Consider the following 26,403-nt stretch of genomic DNA (forward strand, 5'->3'; position numbering starts at 1 on the left):
AGGCACGAATACCTGTTGGAGGTTGCACTTCAGTGCCTGGGACATGGTGGCTCTCTTGTCTCTCTTCCCAGGCCAGTGACCAGGCGACTCAGGGCAGAAGAGATCAGGCCCCGTGGCCCCTTGGGCTATCGTGTGGCTGATCTGTGTTAGGGCCCACTTGTCCTTTAGGCCTAGGAGGCACGGTGCCAGGGCCTGAAATACTTTTAGGGGCCCAGAAAAAAAAATTTTTTTAATCGGAAGAATAAAAAAGAGCTTTTAGTAGAAAGAAATGTTTTAATACATATAATACTAATATATTCTTGTTTATACCAGTGCAGTTGTAAAATATAATTAAAATTTATTTTTTATGGAGGAAGGGGCCCAGGGAGGCAAAAATGCCTACAGCCATGAATCATAATACAGTCCTGTCCCCTGTCATTGGAGGGGGGCCTCCAGCAGGTGATGGAACAGCACTGACCCCTCCACACTGTCCCAGTCTGCCTCCCTTTGGCCCAGCTGTCCAGCTTTGTGAGGGGCCAGATGGAGGCTATGAGGACAACACACGGGTGGGCATTGAATTAGGGACTTTGAGGCCCTCCCCTTGAGTTCATGAAGACAGCTGAGTTGCCAGGGCAGCAATTTAGATGGGGCAGGCTGGGGCTCAAACCAGACCTACAACTATTGTTTTCATTACTCTTGTTTTCATTGTTACTATGTTCTTACTGTGCTCTGCTGGTTAAATGTGCTTTCAAATGCTAGCTTTTGATCGTCCTAACAAGCCTGTGAACTGGGTAGAGTGGGCATATTCCCATTTTATAGGTGAGGAAAGTAACCTCAACCAACACACTATTAAACTGCAGAGAAGAGACTGGAACCCCAGGCTTCTGATTTGCGTATTAGTACACATACATTCTCCCACTGGGGTGACTTCGCAATCCAGTGAATGAGGCATTAGTCCTGGTCATCAACTCACCAAGGTTAATGAATCAGACTTGTGGTCACAGGCTGGGGGAAAGGCCGATGTCTTATTTCCCATCACCGCAATCAGGAACTAGACGGGAGGTCAGCCACGCCTGGTGCCGACAGCTCTCCGGCATGGCTACTGTCTGCCACCCCCCGCCCTTCCGCCCTTACCCCACCCCAGCTTCTCAGAAAAACAACTTCCTGAGGATTAGTCCAGCAGTTAGCTTTTTCATGCAGCGAATGAATTAATGTGATTTGAAAGCAGAAGCACAGCAGGTAGAAACCGCTTAGTCTCACTTGAGTTCCCTTCGCAGAGAAGGGGAAGAAGGTAGGGGCACTGTGGGAGAATTATGGTCCTGGGTGAGTGTGTCACGCCTGGTGGGAGCACCTGGCTCTTCGTCCTTGGCAACGTAGGAGTCAGTTTCTTGATTATTTACCAAGGAGCTAAAACAGTTGTAGGGAATCTTTTTTTTTTTTTTTTTTCTGATCAAGGAATCCACTAAGGACAAGGGCAAGGCAGGGGGAAGGTATGTGAGGGCCACACACATACAAAAAGCCACTCAGTTGACTGTGTTTAAGAAGGTGAAATAGAAAACATTCCATTCATACATACATTTTTAATTTTTGATAAGACATTGATACCTTATAAATAAAGAATCAGGCACATTATCATCTTTCCAATGAATAAAATAAATGATGGAGAATATGCGTTTTGGTTGTTGTATCATAGCCAATGCATGAGAGAGCTGGAAGAGATTTCCACGAGAACTAGAAGGAGGGGTTCTCATGGAAAGAGAGAGACAGGGAGGGAGACAGTCAGACAGACCCATGGAGAGTAGCGGAGAGGGGCTCTCCTATGAGGATCCACATGTCCTGTGAAGGACTGGCCCGATGTTGACTTGGCTCCTGGGGCCTCAACACAGGTCACCTTCGCGGTATTGTCTGGGGTGGGGAGGGGTGGATACAGCACCCGTTTCAAATGATTTGCAACACTCTGAGGCACAGCTTTTACTTTAAAATTCAATTTCTTAATTTAATTTTTAATAGGTAACACATTCACATGATTTAAAAACTGAAAAAGGCACAAGGGTTTACAATGAAGAGTACACTGAAAACTATAAAACTTTGCTGAGGGAAAGTACAAAAGACTTTAGCAACTGGAGAGAGATACGTTGTTCATGGATCAGAATACTCGGGGTTGTTGAGATGTCAGTTTTCCCCAAATTGATTTATAGATTCAATGCAATTCCAGTCAAAATCTCAGAAGGCGATTTTTGGTGAAAATTGAGAAGCTGATTTTAAAGTTCATACGGAAGTGCAAAAGCCCTAGAATAGCCCCAAATAACTTACAAAGGAAGAAAAAAGTTTGAGGATTCACGCTCCCTGACTTCAAGATGTATTATAAAGCTACAGAAATCAAAATAGTGTTGTACTGCAGAAAGATAAACAAATCAATCAATGGAACAGACTCCGGAAATAAACCTACCCATATATGGATAACGGATTTTCAGCAAAGGTGCAGAGAGAATTCCCTGGAGAAAAGATAGTCTTTTCAACAAATGATGCTAGAACAATTGACATCCATATGCAAAAGAAAAAAGAACTTTGATCCACACTTTGTATCATATACAAAAGCTAACTCAAAATAGATAATAGATCTAAATGTAAAAACATGGGGGCAAATCTTCGTGACCTTGGTAAGCATAGATTTCTTAGATGAAACACAAAAAGGATGACCCATAAAAGAAAAAATTGATAAATTGGACTTCATTCTTTAAAAATTTAAAACTTCTGCTTATCAAAGAGACCATTAAGAGGATAAAAAGACACACCACAAACTGGGAGAAAATATTTGCAAATCACATAATTGATAAAGGGCTTGTATCCAGAATATATAAAAAACTCTAAAAACACAATACCAAGAAAACAAACAACCTAACTAAGAATTGGGAAAAAGATTTTAATAGACACATCAGATGGCAAATAAGCACATGAAAATATGCTCAATATCATTGGTCATTAGGAAAATGCAAATTAAAACCGTGATAAGAAATCACAACACTCCCCACCAGAATGGCTAAAATTAAAAAGATTGACCTGCCAAGTTTTGGTGAGGATGTCGAGCAACTGGAACTCTCATACGTTGCTGGTGGAAAAGTGAAATGATACAATCAAGTTTGGAAAACAGTTTGGCAGTTCCTTAAAATGTTAAACGTACACCTACTGTATAACCCAGGCATTCCACTCTTAGGTATTTACTCAAGAGAAATGAAAGTGTGTGTCCACGCAAAGGCTTATTCATAACAGCTCTATCCATATTAGCTCAAAATTGGAAACAACCCAAATAGTCCATGAATAGGTGAATGGATAAACCAGTTTGTTAACTGGTATATTCATGCAATGGAATGCTACTGAGCAAAAAGGAATGAAATATTGATCATGTTGATTAAAAGAAGATAGACCAAGAACAAAAAAAGTACATACCATATGATTCCATTTATATCAAATTCTAGAAATGCAAATGAACCCATGGTGACAGAAAGCAGATCAATGTCTGCATGGGGACTGGTAGGTGTGGGAAGGGTGCAGGGAGGGAAGGAGTGCCAAGAGGAACAAGGAAACTTTTAGGGGTGATTGTATGTTCATCTTCCTAATTGTGGTGGTCGAGTCAAGAGGTATGTATACATACAACAGTTTTCTAATTGTACCTTTTAAATATGTGCAGTTTTTTGTATGTCAGTTATAACTTGATAAACCTGTTAAAATTTTCCATTTCTTAACTAAAAGTTTAAAAGTTAATACAAAAAAAAGGTCATACAGTCCCAGAATTTAAAAGCTAAAATGTACAAAAAGGTTTAGAATGAAAAGTTCCCAGCTGCCCAGTTTCCACCACCCGTCCCCATACCACAGACAAGAGGAATCATTTGCGTTGCTATAGACTTCGCAGAAGTTAATGTTGACTGTCTGGGAAATAGCCTAGTCAATAGTAATTAACAAGGTAAACAACAGTTTACCTACCCTTAGAGAGTCAGTTAATCTCTAGGAGACCCTGCTAGTCAATGTCCAGCATTGAAAGAACACATTGTAATCCTTTTGCCTATTTCCAAATTTCAGATACTTTTTCTTATGTTATCTATCTGTTCACATCCTTTGCCCGTTTTTTTTTCTTTGTGATTCTGAGAGCTCTTTACATACTAAGAGAGGTTAGCTCTTTCTCCATGATGTGAATTGCAAATATTTTTTTTCCGGTTTGTAGTTTTTACTGAACTTTTTTTTTTTTTTGGTAAAGCAGAATTTTTTTCATGAAGGACAATTTATCAATCTTTTATATTATGACTTCCGGATTTTAAGTCATAGTTAAACCAGCCTTTGCCATTCCAAGGTCATGAGGAATTTTATCCTGCTTTCTTCTAGAACTTTCATGGTTTCATTTGTACCTTCAGATGATTGATCCATTTAGAATTCGTTCTGGTGTGTGGTATAAATTGTGGGATGTAGTGTTTCTACTTTTCTTTTAAAACGTTAACACATTCTTTTAAAATTGATGTCATAACAGTTTATAACATTGTGAAATTTCAGTTATACATTATTATTTGCCAGTCACCATATATATGCACCCCTTTACCCCTTAAACCCACCCTCAAACTCCCTTTCCCTCTGGTAACCACTAATCTGTTCTCTTTGTCCATGTATTTTTTTATCTTCCACGTTATGAGTGAGATCGTACAGTGTTTGTCTTTGTCTGGCTTATCTCACTTAACAAAATACCTTCATGTTCCATCCATGTTGTTGCAAATGGGACAATTTTGTCTTTTTTATGGCTGAGTAGTATTCCATTGTATATATACCACATCTTCTTTATACATTCATCAACTGCTGAGCACATGGGTTGCTTCCACATCTTGGCTATTGTGAATAAAGCTGCAGTGAACATAGGGGTGCATAAGTCTCTTTGAATTTTTGATTTCAAGTTCTTTGGATAAATATCCAGTAGTGGAATAGCTGGGTCATACAGTATTTCCATTTTTAATTTTTGGGGAAATCTCTATGCTGTTTTGCATAGTGGCTGCACCAGTTTGCATTCCCACCAGCAGCATATGAGGGTTCTCTTTTCTCCACATCCTCTCCAACATTTGTTGTTTTTTGTCTTGATAATTATAGACATTCTAACGGGTGTAGGGTGATGTCTCATTGTAGTTTTGATTTGCATTTCCCTGCAAATGATTATTAGTGATTTTGAACATCTTTTCATGTGTCTGTTGGCCATCTGTATATCTTCTTTGGAAAAAAGTCTGTTCATATCCTCTGCCCATTTGTTGATCAGGTTGTCTGTTTTTTTATTGTTGAGTTGTATCAGTTCTTTATATATTTTGGAAATTAACGCCTTGTTGGATATATGATTTGCAAATATTTTCTCCCAGTCAGTGGGTTGTCTTTTCGTTTTGTGCCTGGTGTTCTTTGCCTTGCAGGAGCTCCTTAGTTTGACGGAGTCCCACTTGTTAATTTTTTTCTTTTGTTTCCCTTGCCCAAGTAGACATGGCATTTGAAAAGATCCTTCTAAGACCCATGTGAAAGAGTGTATTGCCTGTATTTTCTTCTAGGTTTCTTATGATTTCACGTCTTACCTTCAAGTCTTTAATCCATTTTGAATTAATTTTTTTTTTAAAGATTGACACCTGAGCTAACAACTGTTGCCAATCTTCTTCTTCTCTTTTTTTTTTTTTTCTGCTTTATCTCCCCAAACTCCCCTGGTACATAGTTGTATATCTTAGTTGCAGGTCCTTCTAGTTGTGGCATGTGGGACACCACCTCAATGTGGCCTGATGAGTGGTGCCATGTCCGCACCCAGGATCCAAACTGGCGAAACCCTGGGCTGCCGCAGTGGAACACGCGAACTTAACCACTCGGCCACAGGGCTGGCCCCTTTTTTGAGTGAATTTTTGTGTATGGCGAAAGATAATGGTCTACCTTCATCCTTTTGCATGTGGCTGTCCAGTTTTCCCAACACTATTTATTGAAGAGACTTTCCTTTCCCCATTGTATATTCTTAGCTCCTTTGTCGAAGATTAGCTGTCTGAAGATGTGTGGTTTTATTTCTGGGCTTTCAATTCTGTTCCACTGATCTGTGTGTCTGTTTTGGTACCAGTACCATGCTATTTTGATTACTATAGCTTTGTAGTATATGTTGAAGGCAGGGATTGTGATGCTTCCAGCTTTATTCTTTTTTCTCAGGATTGCTTTAGCTATTCTCTTGTTACCCCGTATGAATTTTAGGATTCTTTGTTCTATTTCCATGAAGAATGTCACTGAGATTCTGATTGGGATTGCACAGAATCTGAAGATTGCTTTACATAGCATAGGCATTTTAACTATGTTTATTTTTCCCATCCATGTGCATGAAATATCTTTTCATTTCTTTATATCATCATTGATTTCTTTCAATAATGTCTTATAGTTTCCATTGTATAGGTCTTTCACCTCCTTGGTTAAATTTGTTCCTAGATATTTTATTCTTTTTACATTAGCACTTATTTTTGAAATAAAGCTTAGTTTTCTCCCAGTGTTCTAAAAGTATTAGCATTGTGTATGAAACAATGACTAATTTTTAAAAGTTTACTTTGGAACTTAGGGGCATGGGGTGGGACATTTATCACTATTGCTTAAATGTCACTTTGAGAAGCAAAAGCTGCTTACTCTACAGTATGTAAAAGTTACCTTTGAAGCCAACATTTATTTTATTACTCATTGTGTTTCCTGCCAAATCAAAATTTGGTAGATGGGTGGGGGCAATTTCCAGTAGGTTGCCAAAGAAGACGGTTTACAGTGGAGAATGAAAAACACAAAACAACAAAAGTAAATAATACAAAACATAGAAAAAAATTCCTTTATGCATGCATTGCTCTTCAACAGCTCTTATCGAAACTTTGATTGAACCATAGATGAGAGAGAAGAATCGTTCTCTAACTAGAAGCCATCGCTTCTCGGTACTTACCTTGAGGCAGAGAAGTCTTTCCTTTCTATGTCCCGGTTCAAATCTGACTTAGCTTTACCATGTGGCAGTATTAGAGGGTAGCATTTCAGAAACAGCATGGCACCCTGGCCTCAAGGCAACGATAATCAAATCCAGACAGTACGGTTAACTTGTCTTCTTTCACCCAGACAATCATCCATTCTACTAATGGGTTTTGATCTACTGGGTACCAGACACTGTCCCTGCCAGTATTCCACTCAGAGGAAGACTACAGAAAGTGTCTGACAGAGGGAAGACTAGGGAGGTGAGGGGGCGCAGAGGAAGGGCAGCTCAGTGTGCAGAAGATGCGGGAGAATTCTGGAGAAGTTGATGCCTAAAAAGAGTTACGATGAATGGGCATGAATTAGCCAGAAAAGAAGAGGAAGAAGAGTACCCCAGACGGGAACAACATTGGCAAAGACATTGACACATGACGTGTTCCGGGAATATAAATTCTAGCAACCAGAATGTAGGGGTATGGAAGGAAGCTGTGAGAGACCAGGCTGGAGAGGTAAGCAAGGGCTGGACAGTGGAGGATTGTAAACTAACTTTTCCCTGGAAGGCAATGGCGAACCATTACGAGGTCTCCCTGAGGAACCTGCAATTTTCTGGAAATTCAGGCCTGTCCCATGGCCTTGCTAGGAAAGGCAGGAGGTCCAGATTTATGCTGTGTGAAAAGAGCCTCCTTGGGAGGCCACAGGAGAAGCAGAGAGATCTTGCTGAGTGTCCAAGGAGAGAAGTCCTTTTGGGTGGAGGTTGGAGGGAGGCACCCTGCCATGAGATGGGGCCCCCAAACTCAGGCGAGAGGAGGGAGGGTCAGGAGTGCTGAGACAAATGTCACTTGTATCTTTTTTTCCCTAAAAACCTAAACAAAGCAGCTGCATTCAGTGGCCTCTCAGGAAGGCCAGTCATTTCCTGAGGAGATATCAGGCTGGCCCAGGCATTGTTCCCAGTTTCCAGCAATGGCCGCCATTACCTGATCAGTGCCACAGCCAGTCTCTCTGCAGCGCCTGGAGAAGTTACCAGAGTGGTCTCTCTGCTTTTCACAGCGCGGGTTTCTCATCTGTGGCACGTGGAAAGCATCTTCTGCCCCAGGGGCATGGCCCGAATGCAGAACTAACTGTGTGAAGACGTCTCTCTCAGGATGCATCAGGGGTGGGCCCGAGAGGGCAAGATGTGGCTCAGAGTCCTGCTGACACTTCTGCTCTGTGAGTTTTTATTCCCTTCTCACATTACTTAAACTTTAGGAGAATTGAAACTAACTAAATCAACATATTCTGTCTTTTCCAGGTTCAAGCCTTGAGGGTCAAGAAAACTGTGAGTTGCGAAGTTTTTACCTAGTTTCATTGTCTTTCTGTGATTCTTAAAACTCATGTAAGATCGCTTGGGTTTAATGTTTATAACAGTTGAGAAAAATATTCCATTTGAGAGCTAAATTTTATTCCTTTCTGGCATTTTTAGGAGGTTTTAGAACAAAACGCTTGTACTAAACCAAGATCTAATTAGCTTGTTCTAGAAGTAGCATACATTTTCTAGATCCTAATGAACGGCTATCTGTTAGGATTGGGCAAGTGATAAAAAAGTGAATGATTCCATAATTTGTTTTCTGTTGTTCTACCATAAATTTCTCGATTTCGTATTCAACCCCATCCTCAATCGTTTTTATTCACAAATGAGATATGATCAATTTGTTAGATTCACGAGGACAGAACACAGTTTAAATTGTGGTGATGACTTTCTCCTAAATGATCCAAAATAGATGTTGGATTTCACTTCCCATCCACCCACGAGGCTGTGGTTACACCCGCAGTACTTGGGGCTTGTGCACAGGAAGGGGGCTTCTCCCTATCTTTGATGTCTGGTTTGTCATCCAATTTAGAGCTAATTTTGAATCTTAAGATAAGTGGGCTTTGTTTTGCTTCACCTGGAACCACGTCAAGGAGGGGGCTCGGCTGAGTCTGGGAGCTGAATGGAATGGGAGCCCACAGAACAGGATCCCTGTGTCAGAGGTCACTTCAGTAGGGAAAGCATGGGGGTGACTGGGTTGCAGACAGTTGTACAGCTCTTTGGAGATGAGGTACATGGGCAATGCTGGTTTGTTGAGCCAAAGCTTAGAGCAATGGTTCTGATGGGGTGGGCTAGTGTGGCTGCTAGCAAAGCCGGTCTGTGGGTCTCCTGCTTGACAGTCCATGTGCTTCGGTGGTCATTTGACCCCCAGGGTAACCCACGGAGGCAGGATATCCATTATCTTCATAATCATCCTAATTGATCAATGATGTTTCTGCACCTCAGAGAAATAACCAACTTGTCCATATGAGAGAGAGTTAGCAGGGCATCGGTACCAGAACCTCCGCTGTCCGAAACCCGACAGTCTGTCTGGAGCCATAGGCCTGACTCAAATCTTTAAAGCCACTTTTACTTTGCCTCTTCGAGCCTTTTTGTCAGTCTGTAAAACGGGGATGATAAGAGAATCGATCACAGAGTCAGTGTGAAGATGAGACTGGATAAAAGGAGGTGACTTGCCTGCCCTGTATGCAGTGGTTAATACTATCTGGTCCTAGCCTACCTTTACAGTCAGGGCTCCTGCATCCCACATCCCTGTCCACGAACCCCTTGCTCTTGTCCAGACGGCGCCCTGCCAACACCCGTGCTTCTGGGCTTCTGCGTCTCTTGCTCTGGGCATCCTGTTTCCCAGGACCTCCATTCTCTCCCATCTCCTTCCCCACCTCCCTTCCCAGGGTTCCTAGGGAAAGTCCTTCAGACCTTCAGGGGTGACCTCAGGACAGCAGGACTTAGAGCAGGGAGGCTCTCCCACTGCTTCCTCAGGCCTCCACCTTGTTTTACACTTGAGGAGACTGAGGCTGAGAGTCCATAAGGTACTCGTGCCTGGTCAACACTGGTTGTGAACAGAGTGGAGGCCAGGACCCAGGCCTCCCATTCCTTAGGCCACCCAAGACCATGCTGACGCGTTTGACATGCATGACCTGCCAGCTTCCTCCACGTTGCCTGCTTTCGGTGGCTGAGGTCCTTGGTCATCCTTGGCCCTTTCCCTCCTTTGATCGCAGGCCCCCACCCCCCTCAGCCGGCCTGCCTCAGGAGATGACCTCACCTCCATCCTCACCTAGAAAACAGTGCTGTCTGGGGGGAACTCCCTCAGCTTCCCGCCCTGCCCTGGCTGCAGGCTTATCTGCCTCCCCACCCATCCTCCCAGCTTCCCTCCCGCTTTCAGAGGAGACGTCTACCCCGTGGCCAACCAGGGCCAGCCTGTCCACCTGGGCTCTGAGCCCATCCCTCACTTCGCCTCCGGGGCGTCTCAGTCTATCATTTATTCAGCTCCCCACTCCACTTTCAGTATCTCTTCCTCCTCCTTCTGGCTCTTTTCCCTCAGTCTATAAACACGATTAGTAGCTCTTATTTTTTTAGGAGAAAGAAAAAGCACAAACAACCCCCTCCCCTCCATTTATCTTGTGTCCTCCTATCTACCCATTTCCTTCCTCAAACTTCTCCCAAGTCTAGTTTATAAGCGCCATCTCTGCTTCCTCACCTCTCAGTCACCCCTCACTCAGCAATCTGGCCTTGGCCTCCACCCCTCCCTGCCATTGGAATCCTTTCACCAAGGGGTCACCAAAGACCTCCTGATGCCAGCCGTCGTGAAGCCTCCCAGCCCTCAGCTCTCTGGGCCCTTGTGCTGCCTCGGCAGGAAGCCTCCTCCTGACCTTCTAGACCTCTTCCCAGTGTTCTCCGGTCTCTCTGCAAACCCTCCTCCTTCTCCCACAGGGGCGTCTTGGACTCTGGACTTTGACGGGGTCTGACCTCCATCCCCTGGTCTCTGCAGGCTCCGTGATCTTCTCCTCTCTGGAGCTCAACCCCATCTCTGTGCCTCCACATGCCCGCTGCCCATCCCCTCCCCTCGGTCCAGTGGAGCCCTGGGCTGTCCTCTGAGCATTATGCAGGGCCAATGGGTGACATCTCCTAGTTGTCCGCCAGGCCACTCAAAGCCAGCTGCACCACCATGGCTTTGAGTCCGCACTTATCTTTTTCTGGAGTTCTCTACTTCAGTTGGCGGCACCCATAGCCTCCTGGGCACGCAATCCAGGAACTTTACCTTCCACTCTTTGCCTCAATCCCCATATCCGGTCAAACAGGTCTTTTTTTTTATTGTAATAAAATACACGTAATATAAAATTTTATTATGAATGGCATTTAGTACATAGTACATAATAAATTCATAGTTGTGAAAATATCACCACTGTCTAGTTCCAGAACATTTTTTTTTTTTCCTTTTTCTCCCCAAAGCCCCCCGGTACATAGTTGTATATTCTTCTTTGTGGGTCCTTCTAGTTGTGGCATGTGGGACGCTGCCTCAGCGTGGTTTGATGAGCAGTGCCATGTCCGCGCCCAGGATTCGAACCAACGAAACACTGGGCCGCCTGTAGCGGAGCGTGCGAACTTAACCACTCGGCCACGGGGCCAGCCCCTAGTTCCAGAACATTTTGATCACTCCAAAAAATAAATCCTTTTGTGTCCACTAAATATTTCTTGAGTCCACTCCTTCCTTTATTCCCACTGTGCTGGCCTCATCAGCTTCCACCTGAACCCTTGTCCAGGCTGTTGCAGGCCTCTGGTCTCTCCCTCCAGCCCACAGTGATCTTTCTAAAACTCCAGTGTCGTCCTATCACCGCCCCTTGAAGACCCTCAGGACAGGGCCCAGCTTGTCAGCACAGTGGGCAAGGCCCTCTGGCCTGGTACCTTTTGCCTGGCCCACCTGGCCCTCTGGCCCCACACTTTGGTTTCTGTCACTGCCTGGGCCCAGAAGCATTGGTTTCTCACGCCCCTGGGCCCTGGTACATGCTGTTCTCCTGCCCGAGCACCCCGCCACCTGTTCTTGGCCCGGTCCAAAGCTCGGTTCAGGGGTGACTTCCTTCAGATTTTTCTTGGCCTCTCCTAGGCCACCCTTCCTCTTGGTGCTTACATCAGCATACTCTAGTTATCTGAGTCCCCACCAGCCCACACAGTCTAGGACAACAGAGATGATTTCTTGCTCACCAAGTAAGCCCAGTACAGGTGCTTGATAAATGTCTCATTGAAAGAGGCTCAACTGAACCTGGGCATGCTTGAGATTCAGACGAGATGGGTCAGCACACTCTATGCTGAGCACCAAAACTCATCAGGGATTCCATGCTTCTTGGCTGCCTGTAACTCTTCCTGACAATGGCAGGTCCTCCCCCACACCCCTTTCTTTCTGAGTCATTTCCAGGTTGAGTGCCAAGTGACCATCTGAATCATGATGCCTCATCTTCCCGGGGAGCACCAGCATCTGCTGACTGGTGGCTTGAGATAGAGGGAAGCAGGCCCCTTCGTTTTAGGGTTTGAGGATTTGGCACTGTGGTCCCCGGGTGCCACATCTGTGCTGTAGTGACTTTGTGACTTTGGATCCTCCTCCAGCAGGCTTCGTCTCTCCAGGTTGAAAAGATTTGACTTTTTTTTTAAAGTTAGCTTTTTTTTTTCTTAAGATTGGTACCTGAGCTAAAAACTGTTGCTAATCCGCTTCCTTTTTTTTTTTTTTCTGCTTTTTCTCCCCAAAGCCCCCCAGTACATAGTTGTATATTTTTAGTTGTGGGTCCTTCTAGTTGTGGCATGTGGGATGCCGCCTCAGCATGGCCTGATGAGTGGTGCTATGTCCACGCCCAGATTTCGAACCGGCAAAACCTGGGGCCGTCCAAGAGGAGCGCATGAACTTAACCATTCGGCCACGGGGCTGGCCCCAGATTTGACCTTTTTAGGCTGTTCCACAACCCTGTCCTTCCTTCGCAACAGTTCTGCACCTTTTGGGTTCCATAAGGAAAGCTGTGGATTCTTTCTCCAGAAAAACGTACACGTGCATGTAATTGGAGGTGGTTCATAGGCCCCATAACACCCACCTGTGAACCTTTGGGGCCCCAGGTAGCCCAGGTTGTGAACACTCTATTGTGTAAATAGTGAGACCTACACACAGTAATCCAGTTTGGCTGTTCCCAGCAATTTTTTCACAAACAGGATAATGTTTTCCGTATTATCTTAATAATCAGGTAGAGATTTTTGAGGACTGATTGCTTGATTGATTTGGGTTACCCTAAAATTTAGTGGCTTAAGAAAACAATTTATTATCTCACACAGTTTCTGGTGGTCAGGAATCTGGGAGCGGCTTCGTTGGATACTTCTGGCTCAGGTCTGTTAGGAGATTGCAGATAAAATGTGGGTCAGGATTACGGTTATCTGTAGGCTAGTCTGAGGCTGGGGGTCTGCTTTCAAGCTCATTCATGTGGCTGTTCCTCACCACGTAGACCTCTCCAGCTCACGACATAGTCCCTGGCTGTGCTCAGAGTAAGTGATCTCAGAACAGGAAAGAGTGACCAAGACGAGGGTTGCAATGTCTTTTATAATCGAATCTTAGAAATGACATACTAGCACTTCTGCAGTATTGTTATTCACAAGACCAACCCTGGTACGGTGATGAAGAGCCACATGTAGGTGTGAATACTAGAAGGCAAAGCTGATCGGGGGCCATCTCAAAAGCTGGCTACCACAACGATGGTGGTGGAGGTGGTGGAGGTGGTGGGAAAAGCTATGCTGCTGTTTTAGTCGCATCAAGTCAGCGAGGTTTTGGGTTAAGTTGAAGAGCTGGGATTCATATCTTGATCAATTTTCTAAGATGCTTTCCCTTTTTCAGTCCTGCCCTCCTTTCTTCTCCCTTATCTGTTCCAGCTGGCCATGGGAATCCTACCTATGAATTGGTTGAGTTAATTCATTAAGCAGGTGTGTTTTAGAGTTGCTTAGAGAAATAAGATGGCAGAAGTACCCCATGCTAGTGGATATATCCTCTCTAAAAACCACCACCTGATGCTTTTGCCACGTTTGCTTAAAATTGCTAAAAAGCAATACAGCTCCTTAAAAAGGAAATGAACTGGTCAGTAGGAGACCCAGGCAGGGACGGTGCTGAGGCTGGAAGGGCTGGAGTAGGGAAGAATTGTGAAATGCAGACTGAACTCCAGGCGGGCAGAAACTGTGCCTGTTTCACTCTTCTCTGAAACTCCAGTCCTGGGTGAAATGTCTGGCACAGAGATAAGACCCCTTAAATGTCTGCCGAATGAATGGTGCTAAGGAAGAGGGAAGGGACTGTCAACCAGGAACAGGCACTGGGCAGTGCATACTCTGTGCCTTCAATGCTTTCCGCCATCTTGGTTCAGTTATTGTTCAAGATTAGAATACCAGGGAGGGCAGGTATTTGTGTTGCCATTTTATAGGAGAAGTGGTAGCCCAGAGGAGTTAAATAACCCCCCACCTCCCCTAGCCATTACTGACGGCTGTGGGGTCAGGAGTTTGGCCCAGGGCGTGCCTCACTTGCCCTCTTCCAGACCCAGCTCGGTGTCTCAGCCTGGGGTATAAGCACCATGGGTGTGCATTTCATTCAGGATGATGACAGTAAAGCAGCCCAACACAGCGGGATGACCAACACTGGGAGTCCGGAGAAGTCGCGGTACTTAACCTAGAAAATTAAAAAATGGTTTTCTTTGAAAAAATTCACTAGCAATATGGAGTCAAGATAGAGCTTTAGAGACTTCAAGACTCGAGTTAGTTTTATACCTGTGACTGACAGAATTTTGCTAACATTTCGTCTGTGCTAGAAATTGCTCCAATTCCTCAAACTCAGGTTCCCATTTACACTTACCATTATTATGTCCATTGTATGGATAAGCAAACTGAGGCTCAGAGAAGCTCAGTGACTTGCCAAAAGCCACATAGTTTGTGAGCAGAGGCGGGATTTGGTCCAGGCAGTCTGGCTTTGCACTCATCTTGGGCTCTCTGTTGTCTCCCAATAGAATCACTGTACTAAAAGCACGGCTTGAAATGAAGGAGGAGGAACTGAAGGGGCAGCGAGACCTGCCTGGCCCTACCTGGGAATGAGCCGTGTGAATCGTCGGGAAACTAATTATGGTCCAAAGAAACTTCTGTTCTGAGAGCTCACCCAGCGGGCTCCTCAGGCCGGGAGCTAATCGAGTACAGAGAAAGACAGAAAAGGGAGTTCTAAAGATTAATGCTGCGGGAAACAACTCAGATTTAAACAGCCCCCTTGTTTCATCTTGTGGAGTGATCAGATGCCATTTTTTGTTAAATTAATTCCTCAGAAGAAAGTAATAGGTGTGGACCATTGTATTCATTTTAACACCTGAGATACGTCACAGAAAAATTAAATTCTAAATTGTTAAAAAAAAATGCTTAACTTTACTAAAAGAGGGGGAAAGAAAGATAATTTTCGCCAGTATCTCTAGCCAGCTAACTAGCTATATCTTTTCTTGTTTGAAAAATGATTTGGAATCACTTGTAAAAATTATATTCTTGTTTGAGAGCCTGAGCCACCTGATTTTAAGATGGTGTACTTCACATTTTCCCCAAAATTCCTCACCTACCATCCATTCTTTCTGCCCGTATATTGATCACAAAGATGTTTGAGGTTGTTTTTATGGCAGGAATTTGGAGAGTGAATATTTCCTAGCACTGACTAAGCCAGATCCATGTGCTTGAATAACAAACCATAGGGAAGGGAAGGCTGAGTGCTCTGAGATATATCAAGAAACGTGACTGGGATCCCAGATAGGATGCAGAAGGACCTATAGGCAGGTCCAAGAGGACCCTCAAAAGACAGACCTGCCCTGGTCTTCTCTGAAGCTTGGTCAAAAGTCCTGACTAATGAGCATAGTTCAGAACCTTCTAGCCTGAAAAATTTTCATAGCAGCGGCCCACCTCCAACCAATCAACAGACAGAGGTACTTATTAAACAGCCAGAGAGCATCCAATTTTTTTGTTTTGTTTTTAAACTTTTCCTTTTTCTCCCCAAAGCCCCCCGGTACATAGTTGTGTATTTTTAGTTGTGGGTCCTTCTAGCTGTGGCATGTGGGATGCCGCCTCAGCGTGGCCTGATGAGCAGTGCCGTGTCCGCGCCCAGGATCCAAACCCATGAAACCCTGGGCTGCCGAAGTGGAGCATGCAAACTTAACCCCTCGGCCACAGGGCCAGCCCCAAGCATCCAGTTTTAAGCAAGTCATCTTCCCATTAGCCCACCACTACAAATAAGTCTCAAAATGTGATCTCTAGGGGCTGGCCCCGTGGCCGAGTGGTTAAGTTTGCGCGCTCGGCTGCAGGCGGCCCAGTGTTTCGTTGGTTCGAATCCTGGGCGCGGACATGGCACTGCTCATCAGACCACGCTGAGGCAGCGTCCCACATACCACAACTAGAAGAACCCACAACGAAGAATATACAACTATGTACCGGGGGGCTTTGGGGAGAAAAAGGAAATAATAAAAAAAAAAAAAATCTTAAAAAAAAAAAAATGTGATCTCTAGTCAGATAAGCTGAATTCTGTTGATGGCCTATGGTTGCTGGATATAAGCCAATTAAATGCTGGAGGACATGGGCCAGAAATGATGCATTTGGTTGGTTGATCCAGGGCCTGGTTTCTGGCAGAGATCAGATAGCTAGTTGGGCATTGTGGCTGCTCTGGGTGCTTGGCCAGAGGTTCTTTTCCCTCATCAGTAGAGTAGAACCACTGCTCTTTGTTTCTCAGGGGCAGATGGTGATGGGAACTGCAGGTGGCTGCCTTAGAAGTGGTTTCAAGTTCTCATCCATCTGGTGAGAATTCTGAGTTTATCAGATAGAAAACACCAGCTGGGGGGCTGGCTCCATAGCTGAATGGTTAAGTTTGTGCGCTCGCTTCAGCTGCCTGGGGTTCGCCTGTTGGGATCCTGGACCTACCTGCTGCTCGTCAAGCTATGCTGTGATGGCATCCCACACAGAGGAACTAGAATGACTTACAACTAGGATATACAACTATGTACTGGGGCTTTGGGGGAAAAAAGCACCACCTGGGCCTGTGCTAATTTGGTCGGGCCTGGGTGGGGAAGGAAAGTTTCTGGGTGTGACCATCCAATTTTAGAACAGTGGTAGCCAGAGCCAGCCCAGTGGCTCGCAGCGGTTAAGTGAGCATGTTCTGCTTTGGCAGCTCGGGGTTCACCAGTTCGGATCCCGGGTGCGGACATGGCACCGCTTGGCAAGCCATGCTGTGGCAGGTGTCCCACATATAAAGTAGAGGAAGCTGGGCATGGATATTAGCTCAGGGCCAGTCTTCCTCAGCAAAAAGAGGAGGATTGGCAGCAGATGTTAGCTCAGGGCTAATCTTCCTTCAAAAAAAAAAAAGCCATTATTTATTAAGCAATTACTGTGTGCCAGTCACTATACTGGATGCTTTCCTGCTCCTCTCCTGTAAGTCTTGCAACAATCTACTAAGTGGGTATTATTCCCTATCTTACAGATGAGGAAGCTGAGCTTAGAGGTAATCGCCCAAGGTCACAAAGAAGGTGATGAGCCAGGACTTGAATGCTTGTCTGCCTAAATTCTATGGTTCCTCCAGGGGCTATAATGTGGCAGCTCACAAGCTGCATACATCTTATGTAAATGTTTTATTTGTCACACTCTGAAGGCCTCCACATTTCTTGGTGGGAATATGAACAGCTTAGTACCAACTGCCTCATGCTTGACCCACCATATACACTCATTACCTGCTTGGCCTCTGTAGGCATTTGGGACCCCCAAACACTACACTGCATAGGATGTGATAACACCGATACTAATGAAGGTCACCAGGATGATGTTGTTTCTGAGCTAACAGGTGTGTCTGCCCCCCTTTCCTTGGCATTTAGCTTTCACCATCAACAGCATCTACATGAAGATCCTGCCAAGGGACACGGTGCAAAATGGGGAGAACCTGACCCTGCAGTGCATCGTGGATGTCAGCACCACCTCACGAGTCAAGCCTAAGCACTCGCTGCTGTTCTATAAGGATGATGTGCTATTTTACAACGTCTCCTCCATCGAGAACACAGAGAGTTATGTTATTCCCCAAGCCCGAGTCTATGACGCAGGGATCTACAAATGCAGTGTGATTCTAAACAACAAGCAGAAAACCACTGCAGAGTCCCAAGTGTTGGTAAAAGGTGAGTCCCTGGGATTGAACGTAGCTCCAGCTGAAGATGAAGCGTAACACATGCAGTAGCAAGAATAGTAATTGAATGAGTAGTAACAATGGATCTACCTGCCTGTCCATCTCCCTTCTCATTCATCTGCCTGGCATTTTCCTAACCTGAAAATGTAGGTATTAGCCATGCTCCCAGTATGCCAGACTATTTCTCACGTCATTGCCTTTGCACGTGTTATTCTCTATCCCAGGAATACCCTTCTTCTCATCTCTTTGTGAACTACTATTTTTCCTACAGTACTCGGCTCAGTGATCTCTTCTCTGACACTTTCCCAAACAAAATTAATCCCCTCCAGAGTCTCAGTCCTTACAGCTTGTATGCTGTCTCTACGTTCAGCGGTATTTATGTAAAGGCCATAGGGCTGAGTGTTGACACCGGATTCTGCAGTCACTCTGCCTGGATTCCAATCTGAGCAAGTCCCTAACTTCTCTAAACTTTAAAATTCTCATCAGTGAAATGAAGGTAATAAAAATACCCAGCTCAGGGAGTTACTGAGAGGATTAGACATGTGTAGGGAAAGTGCTTAACATAATTTCCAACTCATAATGAGTTCTCAATAAATGGCAACTATTATTTCACTCAATGTTGCAACTAATTCCCACACATCTGTCTACTCTTCTGGCCTGTGAGATCATGAGGAAAGAGAAGGAGTTTGATCTATTTTTGTATCTTGAACAAAGCATCTGGCTCATAGTAGGCACTCAATAAATGATTGTGGAATAAATTAAATAGATGAAAAGGGCAAGTAGAAATGGATAGGGGTTGAGAAACAGGAGAAAAATCACTGTGGGAAATTTAGGTTCATAGATACAGAGTTCCATTCATTCATTCATTCATTTACTCCCTCAAGAAACCTTTCCCAAGGCTGCAAGTCAGGAAATAACGAGGGCTAGACGTGAAAATGTAGCAGGCAGATCCCAGCAATGGAGGCAGTTAAAGTCTGGTGGGGAAGAAAGACATTTAAACAAATCATTACAGCCCCATAGTCATATGATACGGGTGCCTTGGGAGCACAAAGGCGGGAGGAAACAATTCTGCCTAGAGAAGTTAGGGACGGCTTCCTGGAGGAAGGCGCATTGGGTCCAGATACAGAGTTTGCTTGATGGAGAAGTGGGGCAAGGGCAGAGAATGGGAAGTAGCGTAAGAGTGAGAGAGCACAGGCTGAGACAGAGGTTAGTATCCAAGCAGAGAGCCCCGTGGTCAAATTCCCCAACCTCTTGGATTCTTCATTTCCTGAATCTAAAATAGGGATACCGAGGTAACTACGTGTATCCTTGAATGTTGTCTTGTTTTGAGGATTAAGTTGGATAGTGAATGAAGCATGCCTCAGTAACCAAGTGTTGAATGAAAGAATGGCTCATCATGTGTGAGGTGCTCAACCAGGCCATCCTTAGATGTTTTACACAAACAGGAATCAGGAAGAACCAGTGGGCAAGAGTTCCAGGGCATTTTTCTTTCATAAGTATACCATCTCTGACCACTTTCTTGTCAGTCTTTGAGGCCCACACAGGAGAACATGACTGCATCACCTTCTAGGCCAGTTCCTCCATGGGTGTCCTATGGACAGTCAGGGGACACGGCTGACCGGATATCCCTTTGTGCCATCAGGGGTAACAGCCACGGGGATGCACACCAGCTCTTCTTCATCTCCACTGAGGACATGGGAGGAATCAACAGATCTGGGCATTTACATTAGTGATGAGGAAAGTTTGGCAGGCCAAAAGTTTGGAAAATGTGTATTGAAAAGAAACGTGCTGGCAGGCTTTGGAAACTTAGGGTAATTTTTCTTAAAACTTGGATGATTTAATGGATAGAGTTGGTAAATTCAGCCCTGTGCTTCCCTGACAGCGGCTGCCATAAATGTCATTTCTGCATTTTTGTGCTCACTTGTATGATCAGAACATTCATACTATTATTACTTCCACTAATAAGAACTACCACTTAGTAGGCCCTCATGAGATGAATGGTTATTAGTGCTGTACACACATTTCACTTAACCCTTGCAATAGCACTGGGAGGGAAACATGGTTCCTCCCATTTACAGGTGTGGACACTGGGCTCAGAGAGGTTGAGCGGCATGCTCATGTCCTGTAGCTCGTCAGAGGCAAAACCAGAGTTAGTACCAAGATCTATTTGACTGCAAAGTTAGCCTCTTTAACTCTTGATATTATGATAGGTCTTTGAGGTAGACAAAAGGCAATTCATTCAACATTTTTTGAGTCCCTTCTCCAATCCAGGCCAACTGGATCCAACAATGAGTAAGAGAGGATCCCTTCCCTTGGAGAGCTCAGCGTAAAGCAGAGCGACACCTTCGCAAACATCTGCCACCACAGGTGAAAATAGTGGTATGAATACACTGTATGTCCATGACCCCATGTGATGACTTCCCAAGATCTCATTCCCAACAGGACAGTCCTCCGCCTCTGAACTGGGTGGGTCAAAAAGAAAAGATTCATAAGAGTCATAAGTGACTGGGTGAGGTGGCACATCCAGAAAGAGGCAGGTTTAGGGTGCAAGCAAGTCTGCCTGACTCTAAGATGGAGGTCATGACCACCAGACCACGGGGCCTGGACAGGACATCTAATCTCACCCAGGCTCTCCCAGCTCCCCGTAATTTGACCCTGGCTTACCACCCAGTGTACCGTCCCCTCCACTCTTTCTCTGACCTAGACAGCCCTCCTGAAAAGCCGCTCATACTCCTTGGCACAAGCAGTTCCCTGTGCCCATGTGCACCCCAAAATGCCTGTCCTTAACTCCCGTCCCACCTCATCTGTCCAAATAACGTCCTTCCTTCAAGATTTCTCTCAGACCCTGTTCCTTTCTAGAAACTTCTCTGATCCTCCAGGCAAAGAGGGCCTCTTCTTTTCCCCACTGCTCCATCACTCATTGTCTCTGTAACACGCTCTGATGCTTAGTTATTTCCAGTTTTGCTTTTTGAACTGGGAGGCCACAAGTTCCTCCTCTCTCCCACCCCTCCACCTCCACCCCAACCTCTGGCTTCGGAGCAAGACAGACCAGGAGTCAAATCTCATGAACTATGAACTTTTGGATGGGCTATGAACCTCTCTGAGCTCCACATTCTTCACGTATAAAGTAGGCATAAGTCCATCTTTCATGCGCACCCAGGATGTTTATTATGAGAATTACATGGGGTCGTGGATATAAAGTCAATCCTAGCTTGTGGCGGGCATTCAATAAAATATAACAACATAGTAATACTAATAAATGCTGGCTGTTTTGTTTTGCTTTGTTTTTTAACTGGGATTATAAATGTCGAAAGCACCGATCACATCTTAAACATGCTTTACGTTTCTTTAAAATAGCTGATACAGTGCTGGACACATACATACTCAATAATTACCTGGTAGGTAGCACTGGGTGTTCTGGGAACAAAGGACAAGAACCCTCAGATGGGTCAGTCACAACGACTCAGCTGGGGGAGGCTTCTGCTGCTAGATCCAACTGATAGTAATGAACTTTCTCTTTCCCTAAAGGAGTGCCGCGTCCCAGAGTGACGCTGGACAAGAAGGAGACCATAGAAGGCGGGACCGTGACGGTCAACTGTTCTGTCCCAGAGGAAAGGGCCCCAATACATTTCACCATTGAAAAACACGACCTAGACACAAAAGGTTTCCGGCAAAAAAGAGAAAAAACTTCACAGAAGCAGAATTTTGTGACGCTGGAATTTACAGTTGAGGAACAGGACCGTCTTTTATCATTCCATTGTCAAGCTAGCATCGTTTCTGGGAACCGTGTGGAGACCTCTGAATCCAGCAGGAGTGAACTGGTCACAGTGACAGGTCAGAGGCCTGCTCTTCTCTTTGTCATTCTTTCTGGTTTACTGGTTTGGTATGGGGCGAAAGACCACAGGGTCGGAGGGGCTGGGGACTTCTGGTGGGGCTGCTGTTCTCAAGACTGTTCTTAATCACTTAATAAGTTTTCAAACTTTTTGACTGTGACACAGTTAAAAATATATATATATATATATGTATATATATACACACGTATTTATAGATTTCCCAAACAAAAGTTTTGCAAACAGTACTTAACCTTAATTTATGATACATTTTGCTATTTTTTTATTCTAGTCTATTTCAGTTTTTGAAAACAGTGGCCACAACTCACAGAAATGATGCATTGTGTGACCTGTGGTTTGGAAACCACAGCTTTATGCCACTGTGCATTGGGTACCAGGAAGCGGGGTCTGGAGGGGATCAAAAGGGAACCGGGGCCCGTTCCTCAGCCTTTGCCCCCAACATTTGATGAGGAACTCTCCTGTTCTGCCCACCTTCCCATCACCAAGACATTGCACAAATAGGAAACAAATGAGATGACCTGAGAAATTCTCTTAGGAAAGAAACGCAACAGCAGAGGGAAGCCTGAGTGTGAGTGTCCAGGACAAAGAGACCTCCAGGACGGGTGACCAGCAGCTCCCGGTGACCTGTGGGACAAGGACTCGTGAGGCAGGGAAGAGTCAAGGAAAGGCAGACTCTAATGCAGATAGCCTCAAATATTTTCAAAAGAGGAGCCCTAAAGTTTGTCATAAATGATCCTCTGCCTTTGGCACCTTACTTCACCCCTGCTCGTTGTGTATGCACATATGTATACATATATATACATAATATATAATATTATATATTATGCATAATATTATGTATACATAGTAATTTTCTGATTATAATTCATGATGTGGCTTAAATTTTCAGAAAATATGATACGATATAAAGTGACAATCATTTATGGTACCATTACTTGCAGAAAACCACTTGTATGTTCCTCTAGACTTATTCTGCTTATATGTTCATACACACACACAGAGTTTTTGTTTGTTTTTCCAAAAAATAGGACCTATCAAACATACTATTTTATAACTTCTTTTTTTTTTTTTTGAGGAAGATTAGCTCTGAGCTAACATCTGCCAATCCTCCTCTTTTTGCTGAGGAAGACTGGCCCTGAGCTAACATCCATGCCCATCTTCCTCCACTTTATATGTGGGACGCCTACCACAGCATGGCATGCCAAGCGGTGTCACATCCACACCCGGAATCCGAACCGGCGAACCCCGGCCGCCAAAGTGGAATGTGCGCACTTAACCGCTGCTCAACTGGGCGGGCCCCAATATAACTTCTTTTTAACTTAACAGTACATTATGGACTTTTTTTTTAAAAGGTTGGCACCTGAGCTAACAACTCTTGCCAATCCTCTTTATTTTTTTCTACTTTTTTCTCCCCAAATCCCCCCAGTATATAGTTGTATATTTTAGTTGTGAGTCCTTCTAGTTGTGGCATGTGGGATGCCACCTCAGCGTGGCCTGATGAGTGGTACCATGTCCTCGCCCAGGTTCCAGACCGGCGAAACCCTGGGCTGCCGAAGCAGAGCGTGCAAACTTAACCACTCGGCCTCGGGGCCAGCCCCTGGACTTTTGTCTGTGTAGAGAAATGTAGATCTACATCATTTTAGTGGCAACTTAGAATTCTGTTATAGGGATGTGCCATAATTTATTTACCTCATTTTCTACTGATCGACCATTAGGTATTTTCCCAGTTTTTGCTACTAAAACAACCTTGCAATGGATATACTTTACCTATAACTTGCGTACTTCTGCGAGTATTTTATTATTATTGTTTATGGGGTTGATTTCCAGCAGTTAAATTGTTGGTTCAAATGTTTTGTGCATTTTCAATATTGATAGATATTGCCGTAGTGCTCCTCAAAATGGCCGAACATTTCCATCAAAAGTGATGCCAGTATTTATTTTCCCATATCCTTACCAACACGGAGTATTATCAGTGTTTTATTATTTTTGTCAACTGAATCAAAGCACAATGATACATCATTGTCACGATTTGTACCTTTTTGGTCTTGAGTGAGGTTGAGAATGTTCTTTATGTTTATTGGCCTGTTACATTTTCCCCCCCTGAACTGCCCATATATGCTTTGCCCATTTTTACTGCTTCTCATTGATTTGTGTGAGCCCTTTATAAATTAAAGCATTTAGTTCTTTGTCAGGTACTATGTAGATATTTCTCCCGGTTTCTCATTTGCCTTTATTTTATGACGTTTTCCTTAAAGAAGCTTTTAATCTTTAGTTAATGAAATTTATTCGTCTTCTTTCTTTATGGTATCTCAGTTTTGTGATTCATACCTAAAGTTCCTCTACATGCCAAGATTATTAAAGGAAACAACTCACCCATGTTTTCTCTTACAATTTTTTGTGGTTTAATTTTTTTCTGCCTTTAGGTCTCTGGTGCATCTGGAGTTAATTTGGGTGTAAGAAACAACCCTTCAGTTATTACTAAGCTCCCTAACGGCAGTTGCTGAGAGTCTTAAAAGATGTCCTCTCTTTTATGACTTTTCCTCAGCAAAGTAGACTTTTTTCTTAAATGATAGCTTTTTATAGCGAATAAATTTAGTGGGCCTAGCCCTACTTCCCTCACCGTCTCCTGAAGCTCCCATGCCCTGGTATCTGACCCAGATTTTATTAAAACAGTGTTTTTCAAACTACGTGAGTCAGGAAGTCAATTTAATCAGTCATGGCCAGCATTTTTAAAAAAGAAATAGAATAGGGGCTGGCCCCGTGGCCGAGTGGTTAAGTTCGCGCGCTCCGCTGCAGGCAGCCCAGTGTTTCGTTGGTTTGAATCCTGGGCACGGACATGGCACTGCTCATCAGACCACGCTGAGGCAGCGTCCCACATGCCACAACTAGAAGGACCCACAACGAAGAATACACAACTATGTACCGGGGGGCTTTGGGGAGAAAAAGGAAAAAAAAAAAAAAAGAAATAGAATAGAATAGCAATCACTTTATTGGGGCATATGGTTATTTAAATAAGCATTTCCATGAAGTGGCACAGTACACACGGTTGTCACTTTTGAAAGCTATGGAATATTTATGCTGAAATGCCAGAGTTCCAGCCTAGAAAATCCTTGGTGGCCACACGGAAGAGTCTGTCCAACCGCTATAGTTATTTCTGAGGTCATTTGAAGAAGGTTCTGCAGATGAGATCTAGAGAAGGTGGTTTGGCCTTTGGGAAGCTCAAGAAAGTTAAAGAATTGCAGGTAAGAAGACTGAAGATGCAAGAGTGAGTGAGAAGGGAGGAAGCATCAGAGCAGCCAAGGTGAAGGTTTTTGAGAGGAAAGGTTGAATTTTTTTTTAATTAATAAGGAAAAACAGTGATTAGCAATGAAAAGAGCAGAAGAGGAGAGAAAGTACCTTTTCCCCCCGCCCATGTTTAAAGCTGAGTCCAACTGACTTGTCCTCTTCTTGTAGAATCCTTCTCTATGCCCAAATTCAACGTGAGCCCCCAGGGAAAGATCACAGAAGGAGAACAGCTCCGCATTGTGTGCACCATTCAAGTGAGGCACTTGGCCCAGTTTCCAGAAATCATAATCCAGAAGGACAAGGTGATTGTGGCACACAGTAATCATGGCAGTGAGGCTGTCTACTCAGTGATGGCCATGATGGAACACAACGGCAACTACACATGCAAAGTGGAAGCCAGTCGGATATCCAAGGTCACCAGCATCATGGTCAACATCACAGGTAGGTCTGCTGCTGGAGGCTGTTGGCATATGGCAGGCTCAAGAAACATATGTGCTGGAATCCAGGGTGGCCAATGAGAGCTGCTCTTTCTGCCCCTGCTTGTCTGGGTGAAGGTACTCGGGGGGGACATGGTGCTCATGGGGAAAAGTCAACGCAGAGCAAGTACGCATGTAGCTGTGGTGGTTGAGGGTGAAGGTACAAAATCTCAACCCTGCTACTCGCTACTTCAGGAGCCTCGGGTGAGTTATTAAGCTTCTCGTTGCCACAACTGTGAGATGGGCATAATGACAGCACTCACCTATAGGACTGTTACAGTGACCAAATGACATGACTCTGCCATAAGCAGCCTCGTATGGAATAAGCACTCAGTGAATCTTAGTGTTTCTATTATTATATCACATTTATCTTTCCTCTGTGCCAACCACTGTGCTAGATCCCAGACGTAAGTCCTATGACAGGGTCAGGAGTGAGAAAGCATTCGTAAACTCAAAAATAATAGTAACGATTCCCCTTTGTTGAATGCTGTGTACTGATTTACATACATTTTCATTTCATGCTCGTATCGTGCTATGAGGTAGGTATTATGATCCTGGTTTTATGGATGTGGAAACTGAGGCTGAGAGGTTAGGTAACTCACCCAGTGATCACAGGGTTACCACGTGGCAGAGCAAGAGTCACCCCAGGCCCATTTGACTTCCAAACCCCTTCACTTAAAAGTTCCCTTGGACTTCGTCCCCTTTGCCTGGCTTTACTTCTCTCTGTAGCACTCATCACCAAAAAAAACGTACTCTACCTCTTCCTGTTTGTTGTATATATTCAGGCACTAGAATGTAAGCTGA

At 44.4% G+C, this 26,403-nt stretch overlaps 1 protein-coding gene across 14 annotated transcripts in view; it reads left to right on the plus strand.

The window, feature by feature from the left end:
- PECAM1 (platelet and endothelial cell adhesion molecule 1) overlaps window positions 1-26,403 on the plus strand; it is a 77,117-nt gene that overhangs the window by 12,540 nt on the left and 38,174 nt on the right. For 6 of the 14 annotated variants that reach the window (XM_023651625.2, XM_070225699.1, XM_070225706.1 and 3 more), the window contains 5 exons: window positions 8,002-8,160; window positions 8,243-8,269; window positions 17,686-17,979; window positions 21,516-21,821; window positions 25,292-25,564. In XM_023651625.2, the coding sequence (XP_023507393.1) occupies window positions 8,097-8,160; window positions 8,243-8,269; window positions 17,686-17,979; window positions 21,516-21,821; window positions 25,292-25,564 (964 nt within the window). In that variant the 5' untranslated portion in view covers window positions 8,002-8,096. 14 annotated transcript variants of the gene reach the window in all.

This window comes from Equus caballus, chromosome 11 (assembly GCF_041296265.1).
Source record: "Equus caballus isolate H_3958 breed thoroughbred chromosome 11, TB-T2T, whole genome shotgun sequence".
Lineage (NCBI taxonomy): Eukaryota > Metazoa > Chordata > Mammalia > Perissodactyla > Equidae > Equus > Equus caballus.